General features: G+C 48.8%; 1 protein-coding gene across 2 annotated transcripts in view; it reads left to right on the forward strand.

Moving 5' to 3' along the window:
• Positions 1–23,857, forward strand: part of RABGEF1 (RAB guanine nucleotide exchange factor 1) — a 415,118-nt gene that overhangs the window by 325,396 nt on the left and 65,865 nt on the right. For both annotated transcript variants that reach the window (XM_086954629.1, XM_086954628.1), the window contains one exon: positions 9,397–9,478. In XM_086954629.1, coding sequence (XP_086810755.1) covers positions 9,397–9,478 — 82 coding nt within the window. The remainder of the gene's footprint in view (positions 1–9,396; positions 9,479–23,857) is intronic.

A 23,857-nucleotide genomic window follows, 5' to 3' on the forward strand; every position in this document is an offset into this window, starting at 1 on the left:
TTACTTGCAATAAGCCTCATTTGAGCCAGTTTAAAGTTGTTCTTGGTGCTGTTTAGTTAATTCCACATGCGAAACCACTGACCCATTTCCCCGGAGTGTGCGCAAGAACTCTGTTGCCTGATTCTATCTGTGTCCAATCATTAAAACAATCTCTGCACATGTCTGAGAGTGCGTAACTAGAGAGAAACTGAATTCAATCCTGGTTTGCACAGTGGCGAATACTGATTATTTACAGTGCTACAAGGTCCCAGCCGGTCACTGAAAGCACTGTATGTAAGTCATTATTGCAAAGTTTACTGTACTGCACACAGTATAAAATACTGCAAAATGTGCAAAGAGATTTAGGGCCTCCTCGCGGTTTCAAAACAGACAGCAGATCGCCCCCCCTTCAAAGCTACGCCACTTGCTAGAAATGAATACATTCAATTTTGTTTAAAGTCCTCTTAAGTATCCTATCTAGGCCTATGTAGACTCTTAAATCAAAAACAAATGGCTGGTATTTTTCTCTTGGAAAGGTGACAGGGAATCCCACCTCCAACATAATGCGGTCAAGTGCTTTTTAAGTTTCCATACCTGTACTGGAATATGAACCTTGCACCCCCTCCCATCAGCACCTTGAGACCCTCACGGGTAAGTAGCGCGCCTTACAAATTGTCTGATTGATGGATTGATTGTTCATCTCAGTACTGAACTGTGTGGAAATAGAACGTTTTCATGTCACGTGACTACTGCAACCCTTCCATGTGACTGAGGAAACGCTTACGAGCTCTCTGAAGAACTCTCACCTGAAAAGCACACCACATCTAAAGTGTGAAGTACACAAGCCCCTGTTCGCACTTATCTAGAGTGTACTCGCGGACATCTATTGTTGGCACTCAGTGCATGCAGAAACCACAAGATTTTTAGGTCGAACCTATGGCAGCGTGCATGAGCTGCATAGGAAATCGACCTCTTGGAATCACTTTAGCTTCAGTAGAAGCTCGTGCCTGTGGTCCTCACACGCGATTGGCCTTTGCGTCTGGCTTTAGTACGCAATTGGCCAAAGGCGTATGGAGGTCCCAGCTTATTGTAATATGTTTACTCCAAGAGCGTTTTGCTCTCGGGAGCCAGCAGAGGCGCGCAGGGGCCATCTGTTTTTAATTAGCGTGCCTGCGCTTGTTGGTTCCTATCGACCTCTGGCCGGGTTGCTTTTTGTTGTGCAGAAGGTAGGCGATTGAGTGCTTGGGGTTACGAGCAACACGAGCGCGCGCGCACACCACTCGTGGTCTCTTGCTCTCTCTGGACACCGCCCGCTGCCGTCTCGAGACAGGCGCCCTCTCTCCTGGTGCAACTTTACCGAGGGCACAGCGGCTCCACTGGTGCTGACTCTCCGTCAGATCAGTGCCTCAACTAGTGGAGGCCTGGGCGTAGTGCGTCGCCTTCATAATGGGGCATTTTAGTATTTAGGTTATCGGTAAGGTATTGAGGGTTATCACTATTGAGTGGTATCACGTATTTAGGCTATCGGTAAGGTATTAAGTGAAAAGGTGTCCCACTGCCATATGTGAGGGGTCCTCTTCGTCCTTTGAGCCGCGCACAACTATGGAGTTCGGTCGGCACGGGGCTGCGCTTTTAGGTCGGCTGTTGGAGGCAGTGGTAATGGTGGCTTGCGGTCGTGTTAAGGGGGCCGCTCCTGTATTCAAGAGAGAGGCGGTACGTGTTGTAAATTTCTGATTAAAATATCGGATCAAGATCAAGACGCAAGCTTTTAAGTTACCACAAGCAACATTGTAACCTGCTTGTGAGTAATGCAGGGGGTATTGGAAGACAGTCGGAACACATATGTTGGCGTTGGGAGGGCCCACCCCGGTATTCAGGAGAGGGGCGGCTTGTGTGCAGCGCTGCAATCGGCGGCTGCCCTCTCCTATGCGCGGGGGGTGCCTGTTCAGAAGCTGAAACCGTTCCATTTGCACTTCACGGTTTGACCTAGATTTCAGGACAACGCAAGTGCGGCCTTAATTCTTTGGGCAAATCTTAAATCAACATCAAAGGCTGAAAGAAAGTGGGGGCCACTTCAACTCAGGACAGAGCACCCCTCGCCACCCGGTAAGGTGCAATGGGGCCCACCCTGAGAAAGAATGGAGGGATTTAGCCAAAACATACGAGAGAGAAATGTAGACACGGACGGAAGCACCACACTGTGAAACTGGCTACGAATACCACTGGAAAGTTGCCAAAAGAAATGTTTCTGCATGGTTGGCCAAAGAAAGTAAACTGCAGTGGGTCTTGTATTATTATGAGTGTTCTCTGTGTATGACCGGCGAAAGAGAGCGATTCTTGCTGGGTTCATATCCGTATCGATCTAGTCTAGGGACAGCCCCTGGTGCGGATTGCCATGGCATGTTGTCCTTTCGTGAGAAAACCCGTTACTTTTCATGGTATGGAAAACCAGGCCTGTGGCGCTGCACTTTCATTGGGTGAGTTCATTGAAAAGTCGTAAAAAGGCTTCTCAGCAGTCCGCTTGGCAACCCTGGCCAGAGAAATCACATGGCTTGCAGTTTATCCATGATGCCTCCTGCCAAGAGTATATTCATGCTAACCTAAGAAAATCCCATGATTTTCACTCTTAATGTGGTGCAGATATTTTACCAGATTTCTTACAATACAATACTCGAAATGTCTTCACAACGTGCCTAGTTATTTCAGAGAGCTCCGTTCGGAGGGGGGCGAAGGAGTGGGAACCAACTACACACCGAGCCTGGGAAAGCTGATGAGCGCCCACAGCTGCATGTTTCCTGTCAGCTCTTGAGTCACAGACACTGTATGGTCTCCACTTTTACCCTCCTTCTCTCATTACAACATTAGTTCTGTGTCTGCCACTAGCAGTATTTCACTTCACTATTGTTGCCGCCTTCACTTCAGCTAGGAAATTGTTCATTGCAGCCAATTCCCTTTCTGTTGGGAAAATGTGTTGCAAGGTGAGCGGACGCATGCTCAGCTCTTATAAGGACGGCAGTGCTATCCTCACAACTTACACATATTTTACATGCGCAAGTCCACATCTCTCAGGTTACCCATAGTCCTCAGGTAATGAGATCAGATTGTCAGGCCAAAAGTTATACACATATTTCACAGGTTCTGCTCCAGTATGAGACATCAGAGCTTTCCATAGGATAAAACACACTTTTCAGAGAGCAGAGGTGTCTGTGAATTTAACTCTATCTATCGCCCACACTCTATCTATCTCTCTATCTATCGCCCTCACTCCATCTCTCACTCTATCTATCGCCCTCACTCTATCGATCGCCCCTCACTCTATCAATCTATCTATCTATCGCCCTCACTCTATCACCCTCACTCTATCGCCCTCACTCTATCACCCTCACTCTATCTATCACCCTTACTCTTTCTATCTATCTCCCTCACTCTATCTATTGCCCTCACTCTATCGCCCCTCCCTCTATCAATCTATCTATCGCCATCTATCTCCCTCCCTCTATCGCCCTCCCTCTCTATCTATCGCCCTCCCTCTATCTATCTATTGCCCTCACTCTATCGCCCCTCACTCTATCTATCTCTCGATCGCCCTCACTCTATCTCTCTATCGCCCTCACTCTATCTATCGCCCCTCCCTCTATTAATCTATCTATCGCCGTCCCTCCCTCTATCTATCTATCGCTCTCCCTCCCTCTCTATCGCCCTCACTCCCTCTTATCTATCGCCCTCCCTCTTATCTATCGCCCTCCCTCTTATCTATCGCCCTCCCTCTCTATCTATCGCCCTCCCTCTCTATCTATTGCCCTCCCTCTCTATCGCCCTCACTCTATCTATCTATTGCCCTTACTCTATCTATCTATCGCCCTCACTCTATCGCCCTCACTCTATCAATCTATCTATCTATCGCTCTCACTCTATCTATAGCCCTCACTCTATCTATCTATAGCCCTCACTCTATCTATCTATTGCCTTTACTCTATCTATCACCCTCACTCTAGTTTTTCCCTACCATGTCGATTGGTTGTTCAAGGTGGGCTTATTAAAGGCAGTCATTTTACACCGCTAGAGTATGATCAACATTCTGCACTCGCTAGAGTACACTATCAGCATGCTGAAGTGACACCTGACTCCCTCTCAGATGCTTCTTTTCATCTGAGCTGTTCTGGACACAGTGCAGTTTCAGGCCGGTCCTCCCAAGCGGCGAATCAAGGATTTTCAGCCTACGATACCAATTTTGTATTATGACGAAGGGCTCTAACGCCCGACCTCCATAGCTTCAAATCTTATTGTTGACTGAACAGTTCCCCCAAATAGACCATCTTTAAGCACTGACCCTTCGTCTTTAAGCACCTGCGCCATGTTACTACAGGAAAGTCTTGCATGTATCTCAGAAAATGCTTAACCTATATGATAAACCAAACTCACTCAGTGGTTTTTATCTGAGGCCATATCTCTACGTAACATGAAATAGGGAGTGCAGATATTAGTCTTCTCTATTGTACATGATCCAAAGAAGGAAAAAAGTCGATCATCAATTTGAAATAACTTACACATGTAACAAATTGAAAAAAAACAGAAACATTTCCCTATCCTTTTGTTATGTCTCAGCAGGAACTAGAGTATTTTAACGTATGTGGTCCTGTTTTGAGACAAGGTTCGAAAAGGGATACTCAATGTTTTATCACCCCCCCTTAACGTTCTAACGGAGAAACTATCCTGATTTTAATTTAGATATTGACATGCTGTTACATCTCACAACCAATAGCCGTGTCTTATAAGGCCTATCCCACTTAAAGAATAATTTTGATGTTAAAAGAGATTAATAATACCCAACCTTCTAACTTTCCATGTATAGAATTTCTCCTAAATCAATGATGTCAAACATGGGGGAAAAGGGGACCTGATATGTAACAGCAAAGAACCTGGCAGCAGAAGAATCCTATAGTCACTAATCAGTAAAGAATCACTAGCCCAAGGTAGTGCTCATTAAGGCTTACATCGTGTGCGGAGGCGAAAGATCCAACATAATTTCCTCCGTTTTCTTTTGTCACTAACATCACCCCCTCTGTTGTTTATCTTGATTTTTGTCAATGATGACCCATTTTATTTGCCTCAAATTGTCTCTTAACCCCTTCGCTGCTTCTGTCGGCCAATGGCTGTCGCAAGCACTTCAGTTATCCGACGCGGCCCCCGTGGAATTTGCTCTGCGGTTAGTTATACCACAGGGGCTGTCAGTTTTTTTTAAAGCATAACCGATTAGTATTTGCTGAACCTAATCCATAATTCTCTGCCACTGAACCTAATACATAATTCTCAGCCAGTTTCTCTGTGTAGCCTGTATTACATAGACATATGGTAATATCCATCACTGTGCTTGTTCTATAGTTGGTGAAATCATATAAATACTGGAAATGCTCAGTAGAGAGGTGTGGCTCACTGGTTAGAGGCGGCAGACCCGGAGGCTGAGAACGGCCCGGGACCAGGGTTCGATTCCCGACGCGGCAGGGTCGAGGACCAGGGTCAGCGGACTGATAATTCTCGCCTCGGTGCCCACTTTGGGCAGTGATCACACTCGGTAACTCTGGGCATTAAGCTTGCCTCATCTCTACAACGGCCCCCCACAGACGCCGGGAATGCCTGGCTTCACCTTGGAGATACCCAGCATGGGACCATCTCACAGGGAAAGCAAGGACGGGTTCCCCAGCGGTCATTCGCGCCAGGATACTCCGGTAGTAATTGAGCGCGCTACAAAACACCTTACATTTACATTTACATTTACATTTACATTAATGTTCAGCAGATTTGTGATTAATTCTCCATCATAAGCTTGGCAGATTACGAATCGTTGATTAGCTTTCACTAAAGGTAATCCATCTGTTGCTCTCGGATTGGTATAACATTTTGAGACATAGAATGCACCAGTTTGTCCTGTAGGTTTTATTTTTCTGGAAGGCAAATAGTGGTTTGCTTAATTGGCTGTGATCTTCTCCTGAATTTTTCATTTGCAAATGTGAATTTATAAAATGTCACATTTTATTCTTAAGAGTTTAGTGACATGTTACGCAAACAAACACATCTCTCTGCTTGTCATTTGGAATAAACCCCTTATGTTAACCTTGTGATGTGAGGTTTTTCTTCCAAAATAGAAGAATGCTTGAGATAATCGTCAATTGCGGAACAATTCGTTCTAAGACTTGTGAATTGGCTGAACTGGACACTGTTTTTTACTTTTTGGATATAAACTAGCGAAATAAAGTAAAGGGATTTTTGCAGTGGGTTTTGCGTGCAGGTCTACCTTCAAATGATTCCCTATGAAATTTACAGTAAAAATTAACAGAGTGAAAACCGAATTTTAGAACGTCTGGATTCGGGACAAATTATCATTACAAAGGTTCAACCATTTCAAAAATTATTCCAATTGCTCTCTTTGACTCTCCCAGCTGGAGAAAATATCATCAATAAAACATGGCCAGCATTTCAGGTTTTCAAAAGCTGGAACCATTTTGTTGTAAATGCATCATTCTTCAAAGTTGCCCTTTGAGGTATCAGTATGAATTCCCTTTGATGTGGAAGCAGTTATTCACCAATACAATTTTAAAGTAGCTAACAATAAATTCATTTGGTCTATTTTGTGTATCTTTCAATGACATATCTCGAATGATCTTAATGGCTTCTTGGTGTGTAATATTTGTATAAAGTGCTTCCATTTAATGTGTTGCTGAAAATTCACTCACTCATTAAGAGAGATCCTGCTTTCTTGATCTTACGCAGTGGCTGCTCCACCGCTAAGGCAGAGGCGGGTCACCCACTAACAACCAAAAAGAGTTTCCTTTCTGTGTAATATAGTTTTTAAAGCATTAATGTAGCTTGTAAACAATGACATTTGTTTTGATTAATTCTACCCCCGACTCATCATACATTACATTCAAATCCTAACAAAACATTGAATGTATCTATACAATTTTTATTAAAAAAAGTTATTTTCATAAACTTAATATAAACACTTTATCACAAATAAAAATGAAGATCATATGGTATTTTTCAGAACAACAGTATTCATATATTTACTAAACATAATACATGATTCATAATGCATAAAAATTCATCAATTAAAAACAGTTTGTCGACGTGTTTCGGTGCTTCGATGTTTGGGACACCTTCCTCAGGACTAAATTAAAATATCATCTTTATTTATTGCAATTTTACTTTGCGGTACCAGTTTTAATCCGGCGGTTGAAGTAATGGTAGCTACTCCCCTTCCACTCAGCTTTATCGGTAGAGGATTTAGTAGTTTGTGCAGGACCATCCGAATCATTACATGCAGTTCATTCGGCTTTGTTCTTGTGGTTTCCGTTTCTCAATTTGGTCCGTCCTAGTCCTTTTTGTTTCTTAACTCCTTCGATGCTGATGACGAGCTCAGCTCGTCATCAGCCACGGGTGGCGTGTGCTGATGACGAGCTGAGCTCGTCATGTAACGCGGTATTTTGAACCGCGCAGCACAGCGCAAAAATCACTGCAGCAGCGATGCGGTTAAGGACTTGTCTGGTGATCTTCCCTCTTCATTAATTTGGGGTGATCAGCAACGTCTTTCAAAAGACGAACGCTTTCTCACACGGGCAACCATGGAGACCGGACAGGCGTAGCGTTCGTCTTTTGAAAGACGTTGCTGATCACCCCAAATTAATGAAGAGGGAAGATCACCATACAAGTCCTTAAGGAACAAAAAGGACTAGGACGGACCAAATTGAGAAACGGAAACAACAAGTACGAAGCCGAATGAACTGCATGTAGTGATTCAGATGGTCCTGCACAAACTACTAAATCCTCTACCGATAAAGCTGAGTGGAAGGGGAGTAGCTACCATTACTTCAACCGCCGGATTAAAACTGGTACCGCAAAGTAAAATTGCAATAAATAAAGAAGATATTTTAATTCAGTCCTGAGGAAGGTGTCCCAAACATCGAAGCACTGAAACGCGTCGACAAACTGTTTTTAATTGATGAATTTTTATGTATTAAGAATCATGTATTATGTTTAGTAAATATATGAATACTGTTGTTCTGAAAAATACCATATGAGCTTCATTTTTATTTGTGATAAAGTGTTTATATTAAGTTTATGAAAATAACTTTTTTTAATAAAAATTGTATAGATATATTCAATGTTTTGTTAGGATTTGAATGTAATGTATGATGAGTTGGGGTTAGAATTAATCAAAACAAATGTCATTGTTTACAAGCTACATTAACGCTTTAAAAACTATATTACACAGAAAGGAAACTCTTTTTGATTGTGATATCTCCCAGTCCTTTCTGGGTTAAACAGGGAAAACTCACTTTTTTCAGGGTCACCCACTAACTTCAATAGGAAAAATAAAATAATAATTATTGTGAATATAAATTTTATTTTTCCTATTGATTGGCTCTAGGGGCGGGGCGGGGCTGGCCAGAGCAGGAAGAGGAGTGGTTTGAACTCCTTTAGTGCTTGGGACAGCTTGGACGGCCCTCTGGGGCCGTGCAAGCAGTCCTGCGCACTTTCCATATTCCCCACCAGGCTGCATCACACAGCCTGGTTAGAAACATGCAAAGCCCCCCAGTCCCCATCTGAGCACCGTGGTTCGGCGCTCAGACCAATCACAACGCTGCCTTGCAGCTTTGTGATTGGCTATGGGGAAGCATTGGAGGCCTGCTCCTTCCTGCAGCCGGCGGTGACAGGAAGAAGAGGATGGAAAAGATGTGGCAGCCGGCCCAAGTAAGTGTTCCCCCTCACCCCCGTTCTTTATCAATATTTCTTTTTTTATTCTGATGGATTACCATGGGCGAAGAATAACACTGTTACTTATTTGTGATCAACAAGGCCTTGTGACTCATGGATCTGTATTTCACAGGTCCAGACAGTGCAAATTGGGTAGGGTTGATGGACTGTCACGGTAGCATGTGGCATGCATTACAGTCAGACTGTGAGAGGCTGGGGACTCTGTGTATGCATGTACTTGACATTGGCATGATACTGGCAGACCATGTTAGCAAAGGCTTGTGGTCAGGTGAGAGAGCTGGAGTAAAAGAGATGGGCTCACTTAGGAAATCAGTGATCTGAGCGAGGCCGTAAAGGTGACGAGGAGTGGCCATTGTTAATGATTATCCATTTTCTGATACAAGCCCTATCTTACACCAATGTCTGCTGTATTGAGCGAGTGATTGCTAAATAATCTTAAACATATCATGCAGCACACCAGGATGTCATCCAAGAAACCCGGCCTCCTTTACGTTGTATGTTTAGGATGCAACGTAAAATAAAGGTTTCCTTCACTATCTATTTCTAATTTGAGAAATTTCTTTCCTACAGGAACTGAAAACACGTCTAAAAGAGTGTATCTTTCATATTTGTATTCTTTCCCTTTATTGTGTTTATTTTATTTAGGAGTTAAATATAGAGGAGCAGTCAGAGTACGTTCAGGACTTCTACCAGAACACATCAGATAAACTGCAGTATCGCTGGAAAGGTAAGGGAGCAGCTCCTCTTCATTGATAACATTCTAGAAATTGATCTGACTGTATAGAAGAACGACCTGTGACGACTGGCATGTATGAATCGGCTGCTTCCTTATTACAGTCTGCAATTTGCCTAAAGGATACTGTTAGTTTATTTGTATATTCACGTGAACTACTATTTACTTTTTGCTACGCAATTTAATGCCCCTTCATTTTCATATTGAAGTAAAATGCTGTCCCTTGTAAAGCTAATAAAAAATTGGAAGTGGCTACTACCTTTCATTGAATTTCATAGCACTGTTGTCCTCGTGTTCTTTACAGCGAGCAGATTACTACTGGTCTATTACTTTGGAAGTAGATGGAGTAAAGTCAGAGATAGCAGCCTGCTAAAGAGTAAACGGTGGGACAGCCTTTCAGAGAGTGAACTTGTTGCTTTGTTTCTGCAGCTCCTCCCTGAACCATCTCCAAACATGTTTCTTGTATCTGCCACTGCATTCACTCCCAACTCCAGCCGTGGGAGTAAGCCGTCTACCCATGCTGCAGCCATCTTGCAGATTCTCTACGCAGCAATTTAAACTTGGAGGTATTCCGAGAATCTGGTACCTGCAGAGACTTTTCTGACAAGTACCTAAAGGGTATTCATCTAGGAAGGGATGTTCTTCAAGTCTGCAGCCAATTCCTCTTCAGTGTTTGCCTTCTTTGGGTCTCATTTATCTTGTTCTAAGTACGATGTTATTCTGTCCATCCATCCACACAATACTGTTAGCCATTTCTCTTCTCAGTGCTCTCCTACTATGGGGTACCTAAAGATTTAAGGGCCTCGTTATAAAAGTAAATGTGATGATCGTAAACACGTTTACAACCGAATTTACGTTACGTAGGCCTATCAGTCATCAGTAAAATTTCTAGAGAGCTGTAACCCTGCAAAGGGCATCTAAATACTCCAGTACAGGGAATTGCTCAATTAAATTGGTCTTTAATGCCTTCCTAAAAAGAGGAGCTGATCTATTTAAAGCATATCACCAGGATGAAATTCTGCAAATAACTACCTAATCACAAAGAGACATGCAAAGTGGTGTCAGTGTTTTAACCTGTATTCATGGGGCGGCTGGCAGGTAATGGAGCCTTCTCAAGCAGCAGAACCTTAACCCATAATCTTACTAACGCCTGAATTTAGAAAGAGTTCTGTCCAGCTTAAATGTTTACCTGTGGGGAGATGTGGAATTGTGAAGTTCTCAGCACCCAGAAATCCAGCTATAGGGGAAATGTTAAACTGCATGGTTAGCCTTGGAAGTTTGCGAGCGTCCAGAAACACTGCTGTTTCGCTGCACTCACAAGCGCCTCTCCTTTCCATTTTCACCCTGAAAGGGCCGGATATTTCCTCCAGCCAAGAACTGAGATAACTATCCTTCCAGGGTGTGAGGGCAGAATGGATCATCCCCAGATTTGCTTGAGGTGTGGGATCAGGGGTTTCGTCACAGGGGAAAAATATTTTCTTTCCCACTTGTAGTGGTAAGCACTACTTCCAACTCCGCTATTCTTTTTTTATCCTTCCACTCTTAGATTCTGAATATAGTGCTGGAGTACACTTTGGCTCCTCCTACTCTCTCCTTTCCCCATCTTATTTCTGATTTTTCTTGCCATGACCATTATCAAATTTGCGAAATCTGAAAACTCCTTTTTTTTTTTTCTTATCCCATACAACAAGGATGCTAATCCAGACTTCTCTATTCTAACCTATTTCTGGGCTGTTGTCCTGCTATAATCAATCTGTAATCTGTTAATTTACTTTTGATGCTACGTTTCTTTGCTCATATCTCTCTTAGGCGCCTCTTCCCTGGCTCATATCTCTTTAATACTGCTTTCTATACATGATGTTAAAATGTACTTATAGCTTTTCTCCTCCCCTTGTCTCCTTCTTTCTCCCAGGTGGATCTCTACCGCCCTAATCTCCTCTCATACACCTTCCATTGCCCCTTCATATCCCTGTGCCTTTTCTTATTCCATTGCCTGTCTTTAAATGCTCCATCTGGTGAATCCTGTCACAAAATATCTCACAACCTGAACAGACATCAGCAAACAAAGGAACATTCTTTATTCTCTGTTGATGGTGATTGTTAGTAATGCAGGAGAAGGTGAAGAAAACATTTCTTCTCTTCACTAGGTGATTCCTTTAACTATACCACACTCTGGACTGCTTTAAAGTTGCCTGTTGGGAGGGGCGTGGACAAGATGTCAGAGTGAGCAGACGCTTCTCCCTGGAGCGCCTCCGATCCGACTGGGCCCAAGCCTAAATTGTAGCGTTCTCCCCCCCACTACAGCACGGCGGGAAAGGGAGAGGCGAGCACAACGAATTGGGTCTACCAAATCGCCCATCGGGACCCCGGTGCGGTTGCAGCGAGGAGAAGCAGCAGTGACCGCAGAGGCCCGCCGCAGCAGCTAGGGCCGGGAGCGGTGAGCAGCGAACCTTCCCAAAGTGAGCGGCGGTCGGAGCCCATCGAAACCCGCGCCTAGCACCCGGCAAGCAGAGGAGGAGCGGCGCCCGACTGGGCGGCACCGAGCGACCCCGTGATCTAGCTGGGGCGGAAGCCAGAGGGCCCTGCGGCGGCAGGGACGGCCGCCTGGACTGCCAAATCGAGGCCGCGGCTGCTGCCTATGTGGGTAAGGCCTTCGCCGGCGGACGCCGGGTCGCCCTGTGTGGCCCGCCGGAGCACTCCCACTCCCACCCCCCTCCCCCCCCACCCCCCCTCCCGCCACCTCACCCGTTTGCACTAGCCTGACCTCCGGGTCCCCCACAGAAGCAGTGGCAGCGGGGGACCCGACCTACCTGGAACAGCCTGGTGAGGCGGCTGGCCCCGAGGCCCGTGGCCGCCATCTTACTCAGGCACGTCCGGGCCTGGAGGACATGCAGCAACGCTGTGGCCCTGGTTGAACAGGCCGATACTCCCCGCGTCTTCGAGGCCGAATCTTGGGGCCCACCCCTGGACCAGGGAGGGGGGCGGCTCTACGCCATGCACCTGCAGACACCCACCAGCCGCCTAGGCTTGTGACGCTGGACGTGGGCCTCCCTGGCGGGCCCGACTGCATCGGAGGGAGATCCTAGCGAAGGAGCATTGGAGGTGAGGAGACTTGTCTCACCACCGAGGGACAAGCGGGGTGCGGGCAGGTGAACTCCAGTGTGTCAGGAGTATCCTGAGTCAGTGACTACAACCCAGCCTCCCTGCCCATACACCCACGCCCACGGCCTGCCGCTTTTACCGCAGACAGGACACTAGACGCACAGCCACTGTCGGGTCCACATTGCCTGTCCGTGCTGACCGGCCTAGGGAGAGGTCTGAGGCCTGAGGCCTGAGGAACAGAGGCCTGCGCAGCCTAGCCACGAGGCCCCGCGGCCCCCGCACACACACACCTGGATTGGGAACACCGCGGCTGCGGTCAGTCTTGCGTAGCGGGGGCTTCTCTCGAAATGGCTGCCCAGAGAGGGGGGAAGAAGGGCGAACGGACCCTACCGGAGATGTTGAACAAAACCCAGGCAAAAGCAGACAAAGGACACCCATCGCCGAGCCAGTCGAAGGCCCAACAGGAAGCTGGCACAGGTGAAATACCAATAACCTGCTCCTTTCTGGAATCCCTCTTCAACTCCCTTAGGGAGGATTTCCATACCCTGAAACAGGAGGTGGCGGGCGAGGTTATAGAAGTGCGGAGGGAAGTGGACAGCCTCTGGGAGAGAGTTGCCGCCATGGATGGAGCAGACACCGCCAGAGATGAGGAGATAGTGCAGCTGCAGCTGCAGCAGGAGGTGATACACCTGAAAGACCAGCAGCTGGACCTCCAGGCCCACACCGAGGACCTGGAAAACAGGTCCCGCCGGAACAACATTCGGGTCCGAGGCGTACCATCCAAAGAAGAGGGCACCGATGTGGTGGGCTACCTGCAAGACTTGTTCTGCGGCATCCTGGGCGAACCCGCCGACTTCCAAATTCGGATCGACAGGGCCCATAGAGTGGGACTCACGAGGCAGGCTTCGGCCCCACCGCCGGACATTCTGGCCTTTCTTCCAGACTATCCACTCAAGTAACGTATCCTCAGCGAAGCCAGATAGCAGCAGCCCTTACAATTCCGAGGACACCCAGTGGCCCTATATCAGGACCTGTCTGCCATAACGCTCCAAAAACGTAAATCCTTTAAAATTGCAACAGATTTCCTGAGGGAACACGAGACACTGTATGCCTGGGGTCACCCCTTCCGTATCATCTTCAGGTGGAACGGCACTTTGCACCAACTCCGCTCCCTCCAGGACACCTGTGGGGTGCTGGGGATCGCGGCCACAGAGGAAGACACGTCCACTCCGCGGCGGCGGCCCACCAGGGATGGCTGGCAACAGGTCTCACGACGTCTATCATCAGGTTCCAGTGCACGGCCAGACACGCAAACCATCAGAGCAGGCATGGTCAACGCGGTGCGAGAGGTAGCCCGGGACACTGCACCGACAGCCTGAGACATTCTCAGGGAGAGAACACTTCAGCAACCAACATTTAGCAGGTACTGGGCCCTGGGAGGGGGGTGCGAAGGGGAGAGGCCTGGTGGCTGGAAGTCCACTCAGGTAACCTTCCATTGACTTGTTCCCTAGTGGGACTGGACTTGGACAATGATGTGCATGGGGGCGGGTGTTGGGATGTTTCTTCAGGGGTTCCTTGTTGGGGCTAGGGGGGGCTCTGGGTGGGGCTGGGGAGAGGAGTTGGAGGGGGTAGGGGGAGAGGGGGAGAGCAGGTGGGGGGTCCTCCTTGTCTACAAGTACTGAGCAGGATTGTTTTTCCCTTTTTACCTCCGCGAACCGAGCGCACCACACAGCTGCTCCACCTGAAGGCTTGACATGACACGCCCATTGACTATCCTCACTCTCAATGTGAGAGGGCTTAATAACCCAGTCAAACGCAAAGCGATTCTCTCTCTCTCTCTCTCTCTCTCTCCTGGAGCACTCGGGGCGGACATCTGCCTCCTGAAGGAGACACACCTGCTCCCCAAAGATCACCATAGACTTAAATCACGCTCCTTCCCATGGCAATTTTTCTCCTCTGCGAACAAGAAAGTGGCTGGGGTAGCGATACTGGTGGCCAAATCCTTTGGGGGACGGGTCCTACACAAAGAAGCAGAGATCAAAGGCAGGTTACTGGCACACCGCTTCCTCATTGCAGGGCAGACACTACTGATAGCCTCTATTTACGCACCCAGTGACGGACAGGAGGCATTCTTACATAGGGCATTGGAAACGGTCACGGCCAACATGCACTCACACTTTCTGCTGGGAGGCGACCTCAACCTGGTGTTTCACAACACCAGGGACCAGTCGGGTCAACGCTCTGGACAGGTGGGGGCGCTCTCGACATTGGGTCAAGCCCGCCTCGCGGATCTCGGCCTGATTGACTTGTGGCGGCAGGTACATCCACGGGCCACAACTCAGCGGCTCATAAAACGTACGCGAGGCTCGATTACCTTCTGTGCTCCTCCCAATTGGCGTCCTGCGCACAAGACGTCGATATGACCGGCCTCCCTGTCAGACCACTCTCCGGTGGTGGCATCTTTTCTGATGCCAACCACACCGGGACCCCAGCGGCACTGGCGCCTGCGTGATAGCTTACTACAGAGCCCGTTTGTGCTCGAGCGTATCAAGACTGCCCTCAGCCAATTCCTCGTCCACAACGCCAACGAAGACACCACTAAAGCCACCCAATGGGCAACGCTCAAGGGTGAATTCATCTCCCTGGCCACGGCCAATAACAGGGAACGCGCGCAAAAGAGGGCCGAAATCACCCAACGTGTGGCAGAGCTGGAACAAATGCACCAGCGCACGGGAGCGGCCCGAGCGTGGCGCCAATTATGCGTGGAAAGAAAGATGCTAGCAGCCCTGGACCAGGATGTGGCTGAGTATGCCGCTCTGCGGCTACGCCATGCGTACTACACAGGGGGGGGACCGCTGCGGGAGACTACTGGCGAGCAGGCTGCGGGAGCTGCAGCAGAAGCAACACATCCGGACCCTCCAGGTTGGACACGGCGACATATTGCGGAGGATGGGGCTATTGCCGCTGCCTTCGGGGACTTCTATGCTGACCTCTATGAGGCGGACCAATTGGATCTGCAGACGGGCCGTGACTATCTCCAGGGGGCAGCCCTCCCTTCCTTGACCGAGGCACAGGCAGAGTTCCTCGATCGCCCCATAGGACTGGAGGAAGTGATATTGGCGATATCTCGCCTCAAACTGGGTAAATCGCCGGGTCCAGACGGCTATTCGGCGGCCTTTTATAAGACGTTCTGCCCACAAATAGCCCCCCTATTGTGTGACCTATTTAACACCTTTGATCAACCTGGTGCCGTGCCTCCGGACCTGCTAGAAGCCGCGATATCGGTAATACCCAAGGCAGGCCGAGATCCCACCCGGTGCGGATCATACAGACCAATATCCTTGTTAAACATAGATCTCAAGCTATATACGGAGATCATTGCGAGCAGACTCGCCCCGTATATGCAGCAACTGGTGGAACCCGGTCAAGCCGGGTTCATTCCGCAGCGGCAAACCAGTGACAATACTAGGCGTGCCCTTCACTTGATAGAGGCTGGGTCTCGAACGAGACCGGGCTGCATGCTCCTTACCATCGATGCCGAGAAAGCATTCGATCGAATGCACTGGCCGTATCTAGACTTGGCACTTCAGAGGTTCGGCGTGGGTGAGATTCTCCGCAACCGTATTTTTAATTGTTACCGGCGGCAAACTGCGACGGTCAGAGTCAATGGCCATACCTCTCCACGGTTCACAATTGGCCGAGGGACCAAGCAGGCCTACCCACTCTCCCCCCTACTGTTCGCGTTATATATGGAGCTGTTAGCACAACGTATAAGACAGCACAGCCTCATTGAGGGAATCCCGTTCGGCGGCGACACGCATAAAGTCAGTCTGTACGCGGATGACATTTTGCTCTCCCTGATGAAACCGATGCAATCCCTTCAGGCGCTCTTTGTGGAGCTTCATACCTTTGCTCTGGCCTCGGGCTTCAAGGTCAACGTGGGGAAGTCTGAGGCCCTAAACATATCCTTGTCACCAGACGTGTTAGCAGAAGCCAAGGCGGAATTTGACTTACAATGGTCTAACTCCCCCATTTCCTATCTGGGGGTCCTGTTGGCACCGACTGTGCGAGCTACGGCAGACGCCAATTACGCAAGGCTCAGCTCGCGCCTCAACGGGGAACTCAGGAGATGGAAACCCCTCACACTCTCCTGGCTGGGTCGCATTGCGGCTACCAAGATGACCTTGCTGCCGCAGATTCTTTATGTCTCCCAAACTCTCCCCCTGCGCCCGCCGGCGGGATGGCTCCAAAAGACGCAATCCGACTTAGCTCGTTATATCTGGAATGGCCACCGCCCGCGTTTTAAACATTCGATTGCTATACTCCCTTCCGCACATGGCGGAGTGGCTATACCCAACCTCACTTTATACTTGCGCACACTCGTGGAATGGCACCAACTGGAATCCAGTAAACACTGGCTCTTCCAAGACCAGGCAGTGGCAGGCCGACCGCTCCAGGGTGTCCCGTTCTTACCGCGCCGCCATAGGCCGCCCAAGACCAGGCAGTGGCAGTGATCCTCCTGGACCTAAGTGCGGCCTTCGATACCGTCAATCATGGAGTGCTGCTACAACGCCTAGCAGAGTCAGGTGTCACAGGAGTGGCCCTGGAATGGTTGGCCTCTTTTCTGGAGGGGCGTACCTTTGAGGTCTGGGAAGGTAACACGAAATCTCCTCCCCTTCCACTTCACTGTGGGGTGCCTCAGGGCTCATCCCTGAGCCCCACGTTATTTAACGTGTATATGGCACCCCTGGAGGGTGTGGTGTCTCCGTTTGGCCTGAAGACCATAAGCTATGCGGATGACACTCAGCTAGTGGTGGGTCTGACACAGCTGGAGAAACAACCAGAGAGGCTCCATTCTTGCTTAAGAGAGGTGTTTGACTGGATGTCCAGGTCATCGCTCAAATTGAACAGCTCAAAAACCGAGCTGATGATCTTGGGCACTCAAGTTTTGCCCTCTCGCCGAGCAGCTGGCCCAACTGTATGGGCACCCCGCCTGACCCAAAGAAGGAGATTAAGAGCCTGGGGGTCTGGCTGCAGCCTGATCTGTCCTTTAGGACACACGCCAAGAAGACCGCTGGCGTGTGTTAAGGACTGCTCCGATCGGCCCATAAGGTTCTCCCCCTCTTACCTGAACTCTCCCGGAAGCTGTTAGTCCAAGGTCTAATCATCTCACGCCTTGACTACAGTAATGCACTCTTCCTCGGAGCACCGGAGTCAACGTTCAAGATTCTGCAACAAGTGCAGAACGCAGCAGCTAGGCTGCTGCGGAACGTTCCGGCCAGGCAGTCAGCCAGGCCTGCTTTAAAGGCACTCCATTGGCTTCCTGTCAAAGAGAGTGACCTTTAAGGCCCTCTGTATTGCTCACAAGAGCATACAGGGGAAAGGACCAGCTATTCTGAAGGACATGATTCGGCCCTATAAGCCCACTAGAGCTCTACGCTCCGACAATAAACACCTCCTTCAGATAAAGAGAATTAGGAGAGCCCGATCAGGTGGCAGGAGTTTTTCTATCCATACTGCGCACGTCTGGAACTCCCGCCCACTTTCACTACGCTCTGAACCAAATTTGCTCAGGTTCCGGAAACATCTGAAAACCTACCTATTTCCAGAATAACTTCAGCTCTGTTCTGCTTGATACAGGTAGCTTGCTTTGATTCTCTATAGGCGCTGGGATGCCCCTGGGTAACCGTGCGCGGTACAAAATTCTTTAATAATATTAATAATAATAATCTCTATGCGTCGCAGATCACAAGCACGTTCCTGAGCACTTGGGACAATGCGGCCGTGCGTCTCACTTCATTCCCCTCCCCGATGACACCAATCTTCGGTAACCCGGACTTTTCCCCTGGCCTCGACCCCCAGGCGTTTGTGGTTTGGAGGACGACGCCCTGCAGAGACGTGGGGCACATATTTGACCTTAGCGGTATTCTCCCCTTTCAGAAGGTGAAAGAGGACTATGGCATTCCAGAAGCGGACCGCCTGCCCTACCTGCAGGTCCGTCACTGGGTACTACACCTGTTAAATAAACCTGGCGCACAGCGGCCCCTCACACCGTAAGAAAAATGGCTGTTGACACGTAGCTCGACAAAAAGCTGCTCTCTGACCTATATTAACACCTACTTCTCACCAACATCCACTCATACACTGCAGGGAGGGCCAGATGGGAGAGAGACCTGGGGAGAGAACTTACACGCAAGGAGTGGGAAGGCATATACCACAGGGCCAGACATTCAGCCTACCACATGGGCCTTACCGAAACACTGACCAAAGTGGTCACTTACTGGTATCATACACCTGAACGCCTACACCGCTGGGACCCCCGAGTTAGCGATCGCTGCTGGAGGGGGTACGGGGAGCTCAGCACGCTACGAACACTTACTGTGGAGCTGTGAGCGTTTACAACCTTACTGGACCTCCATTCTTGACTTAATAGACATGCACCTAGATACACAACTTCCCAGATTCCCCGCCTATGTGTTGCTTGGCCTCCCTAACTCCTTGAAGTCCCTGAAGTCCATGAGGGGGAGACTTATAGCGATTGCACTGGGGACAGCGATACAGAACATTGTGGCACACTGGAGGGACGTTCAACCCCCTCAGCAACTTGGGTGGCTACATAGGCTTTGGATGGTGCTAGGTATGGAGAAGTTGTTGGCGAAAGCGGGGAAAGGAGCGGAGTTTGCGGAACTATGGCGGCCGTTCCTGACCCTACTCACAGAGGAATTCAGGGAGCTAAGCTGCCCCAGCTACCTGCGACTGCTGCGCTTGGCAGATACCCCACTCACAGATCCTAAAAAACAATCATGTAGGCCGAAAGCCCGGAGGTGAGATACCTCCCAGGAAACCCTTTAAAGCGATGTCAGTCTCCTGCCGTTCTCTTACTCGATGGACAATGAGGGGGGTGGTGTGGGTGGGGTTGGGGGGGGGGGGGATTTGTTGGGATTGTTGTTCTTCTGTTTTATGGCATAATGCAACCAAAGATGGCTCCTGAACCTTTACAACGCGGCCGGCCCAGTTGGGTTGTAGGCGACCTGCTGTGTATAACGCAAAATGACTGGAGCTCATCTCAGACCTGCCTACATGCCTGTATTATCAACGGTGGGCCCGTTCCAGTTCAAACACGAGCAGCTGCACTTCTTGTGATACCTTTTCTCTTAATAAAAAGATTTAATACTAAAATTGACTGTTTAGTCTATTAGCATACTTTCTTTCCTCTGCAACCACCCTAAAGTGAATTTCCTTTTGTGTGAGATGCTAATATTACTGTTGCAGGAGACAATGAGCAGTGATGTCCGTTCGCTCAGCTGAGTCGCAGCATTCGTTTGCGATTCTACCTAGAAATTGATATTGATCTTGGTACTTGTACTTGTAATACATGGACCAAGTATTTGATGGAGAAATAATTAAAGAACTAGTGCATAGATCTGCAAAACAATTCATGATTATATAGATTAAGAGTGGGGGGAGTGTGAAGAAACCCAACCTCCCTTACGTTGTATGATTAGGAGGTGACGGATAAGGTTCCCCTTAAATTCTGCTTTTATAATCCTGTAGTTTACAATAACTCATCTAGACATTTTGTCAGACCAAATCTGCTGGACGCTACGCAGGAAACATGTTTCAAGTTTCCTAGATTTAGGCTTTCGCAACACAGAGCGTAAGTGAAAATTTCCTAATGGAAAACGATCTCATGCCTTTTCAGAAGGAGAGGGCTGTGACATGTAAGTTACTGCAGCTTAAGGAGAGCTTACTGAGGCCTTTTGAGTATGTCATGTGATAGCACTTTGCCACTGATCACGCTGGTGGTATGAGGCCTTCCCATCTCTGGATCATTCTTTCTCCGCTGGGGCACTGGTGCCTTACTCTGGTTGAAAATGTCCCTCTTGTCTTTTAACCCTTTGGCTCCGAATTCCTTATGTGGCATTTCTGGGTGAGGATAAGCCTCTTCACTTCCTTGGGAAACAAAAATTGCAGTATGTCGTTAGCATCTAAGCTCTCTAAATTAGAGCTCAGCAGCATTAAACGTTGGGGTAGCATTCTATCCGACCATCCCTCGCGTGCCTCTTTGTGGCTTTCCCTCTACTTCCGCATGAACGCGGTTAACCACTTCCTCCACTCTTTAGGATGTAGTGCCCACCCTCTGGGGTGCTCGTGGAGACAATCCGACACAGGGCCTCTTTTTCCAGATCACCCTGTGGGCCTCTGCATCATCTTGCATATTACAGTGGGGAGTTGGAGACTCGCTTGTTACGAGCCTAGTGCTCACCTGTTGACAAACCAGAAGCTTCAGTGTTGCCAAGGACTGTCATCGGTAGCTGTCTATCCAGACCCTTAAAGTAGGACCTTTGCAAGAGAGCCTCAGTCTATCGGCCTGGAACTCCGTAAGCTCCCCCACCCCCTCCAGCTTTGCTTTAAGAATGCAAATGATTAGCCTCTTAGTCTTTTAATTCTAGTCCCGATCAGAAATGTACAGACGTGCCCACGTCCAACAATGCCTTACAATTGCTGACCATCCAACTTCCCAATTCCGACAACACCCTTCCCCCCTCTCATCCTTTGCCCTCCACTTTAACCCCTCTCCCTTATCCTTTACTCCCCCCTGTAGACATGTCCACGTCCAGCAATGCCATTCAATTGCTGACCGTGTCCACGTCCAACAATGCCAAACAATTGTTGACCTCCACCCACTGCTCAGCCCTCCAGTCCTTCCTACTCCCACCGTCCCTCCTCTTCCCCAGGTCCTCCCTACTCCCCGCAGCTTCCAATCCCCCACACACACGACCTGCCCTCCCTCACGCCTCACGTGTGCTAACCCCCACCCCCCTACGGACTCTCTGTGCCCTTCCCCTCCTCCGACCCCACCCATTTCCTCCTCTCCTAAACCCATCCTCTCTCCCCCCGAAACTCATTGCACCCACCACCCCGAACCGTCTCTCACTCTATTCCAGAATAGCCCCTACACCTCCTTCCCTAGACCCATCCTCTCTCCCTTTGAAACTCATGACTCCCACCATCCCGACCCGCCCTTCACCCTACTTCCGAACAATCCTACCCCTCCTTCACCTTTTATGGCCATATACCCACCTCCCCCCTCCATGCCTCTCCTCTTGCCCTACTATGAACACCCCGTGCCGCTCCCTCCCCCTTCTCCAATTTCCCACCTTAGACTTATATCTAACTCTCTTGGCAACATTAAACGCATTCTCGCCACTCTCACTAGGGATCTCGCTCATCTTAGATCTGATTTCTATTTCCGCAAAAACTGAGCCCTCCCACTACGAATAAACTCCACTCACACTAGACATATTAATCCCACTACCCCCAAACCATTTTGCACTACTCCTCTATACTGCCGCGCACACAGACCTCTCCACACCGCCTGCCTCCTCTCACCTATGGAGATCCTAGACCTCTGCAAATCCTACCCTCCCTGCTCACCCACTAAGATCCAGCCTCCCCCTGTCTCCAGCATCCCTGTCATATTGGGGACTAGCCGAACTCCCCTCTCACCTAGCTCACCTAGGCCACCTCCCCAACTCAGCTCCATCCACTCCCTTCCACTCCCCAAAACTCCCCCTAAACCTCTTTCCTGCATGCTTGTTAATTGTCGGTCCGCTGTTCGACATGCCACTGAAATCTCTGAAAATATTCTTAGTGAATCCATTGACATCGCGTTCCTAATGGAAACCTGGCTCAATGACCACTCGACAAGCATCCTTGACCTCCTCGCCCCTACGGGCTACTCTATTCTCAGGAAAGACCGGCCCATCCGAAAAGGCGGTGGTGTTGCCATCATCTTCAAAGAGGAATTACAACTTTCCCTTGTCAATAACACTAATTACTTCGCCCTTGAATACCTAGAAGCTGAAATTCACGGCTCCCAACCCATTCGCCTTCACAACATATATAACCCTCCCAGCAATACACATCCCATCGTTGATGAGCTATCCGACCTTCTTACACAATCGTCACTTTCCAACTCCCAAAACATTTTCCTGGGAGACCTCAACCTCCATTTGAATGAGACCAATAACCCCTCTTATCACCCTCCTATCCAACCTTCTTGAGATCAATAACCTCGAGCAACTTTGCAAATCATCGACCTATTCCAAAGGAGCAATCCTAGATGCCATCATTACAAGCAAAGATCTAGCCCTCCTATCCAACAACGTTCCCATCGACTGGTCCGACCATCTCATACTGTTCTCTATAGCAGTCCCCCTCCCACGAAAATCATTAAACCCATGAAACTGTCCAGAAATCTTAATATCCCTCCTGATTTACTGGAATCCAAACTCCATCCCCAACTTCTTGCCATCTCTCCCTCACTGAACGCGAATGAGCTTACAGAACACCACAGCAAAGCAGTTGTGGATACCCTGGACCTCCTGGCCCCACTGAAGCTTAAAAAACAAAGAACCATTCCTTCCAAATCATGGTTGAATACTGAGCTAAATAATGAAAGACGCTCACTTACACAGACGGAAAGAATGTGGAGACAGCACCCTACCCCTTTGCACCTAGCTCACCTCAGACTTGCAAAACACATCTTTAAACAAAAAGCATCCTTTTTCCGAGCACAACTGGACCGAGCCATAAATAGACCCAGAGAACTGTTTAACATTGTTCGCAATCAAACCTCATCCACTCCTTCTATACTTCTGGCCTCGACCACTAGATGCGAAGAAATAGCCCTCTTTTTCTCTGAAAAAATTGCTAGAATAGAACAATCCTTCCTCCAGACTCCGACCTCTACCTCCATTTTGGACATCTCCCCTAACTCACCAGCATACCTTCCACCCCCCCCCCCCTGCTCCCTCCATGATCCTACATAGCACTGATCTCCCGTTCCCTCCATTCCTTCCACCCTCCACGATTCCAATCCCCCTAACACTCTCCTTAAAAATAACGCCGCCTGGCATAATTTCCAGCCTGTTTCTGAAAGAGATGTCTTTGACATCATTGCGAAACTTAAACCCTCCTCCCACACCAAAGACCCCCTCCCTTCTAAACTTGTCCAAAACCTCAAACACATCATTACCCCTTCCTGGACCTTGATCATTAACACTTCCCTAGCCACCAGCTGTGTCCCCACCTCCCTACAACTGGGCCAAATCACCCCCATTCTCAAAAACCCTACTGCCGACCCTAATGACCTTAACAACCTCCGTCCTATTTCCAATCTGCCCCTTCTCTCGAAAGCCCTTGAAAAATGTGTCCTTCAGCTTGACAGACACATTGAACTTTTTAACTTACTTGACCCCCTCCAAT

This window comes from Lissotriton vulgaris, chromosome 2_1 (assembly GCF_964263255.1).
Source record: "Lissotriton vulgaris chromosome 2_1, aLisVul1.2, whole genome shotgun sequence".
Taxonomy (NCBI): domain Eukaryota; kingdom Metazoa; phylum Chordata; class Amphibia; order Caudata; family Salamandridae; genus Lissotriton; species Lissotriton vulgaris.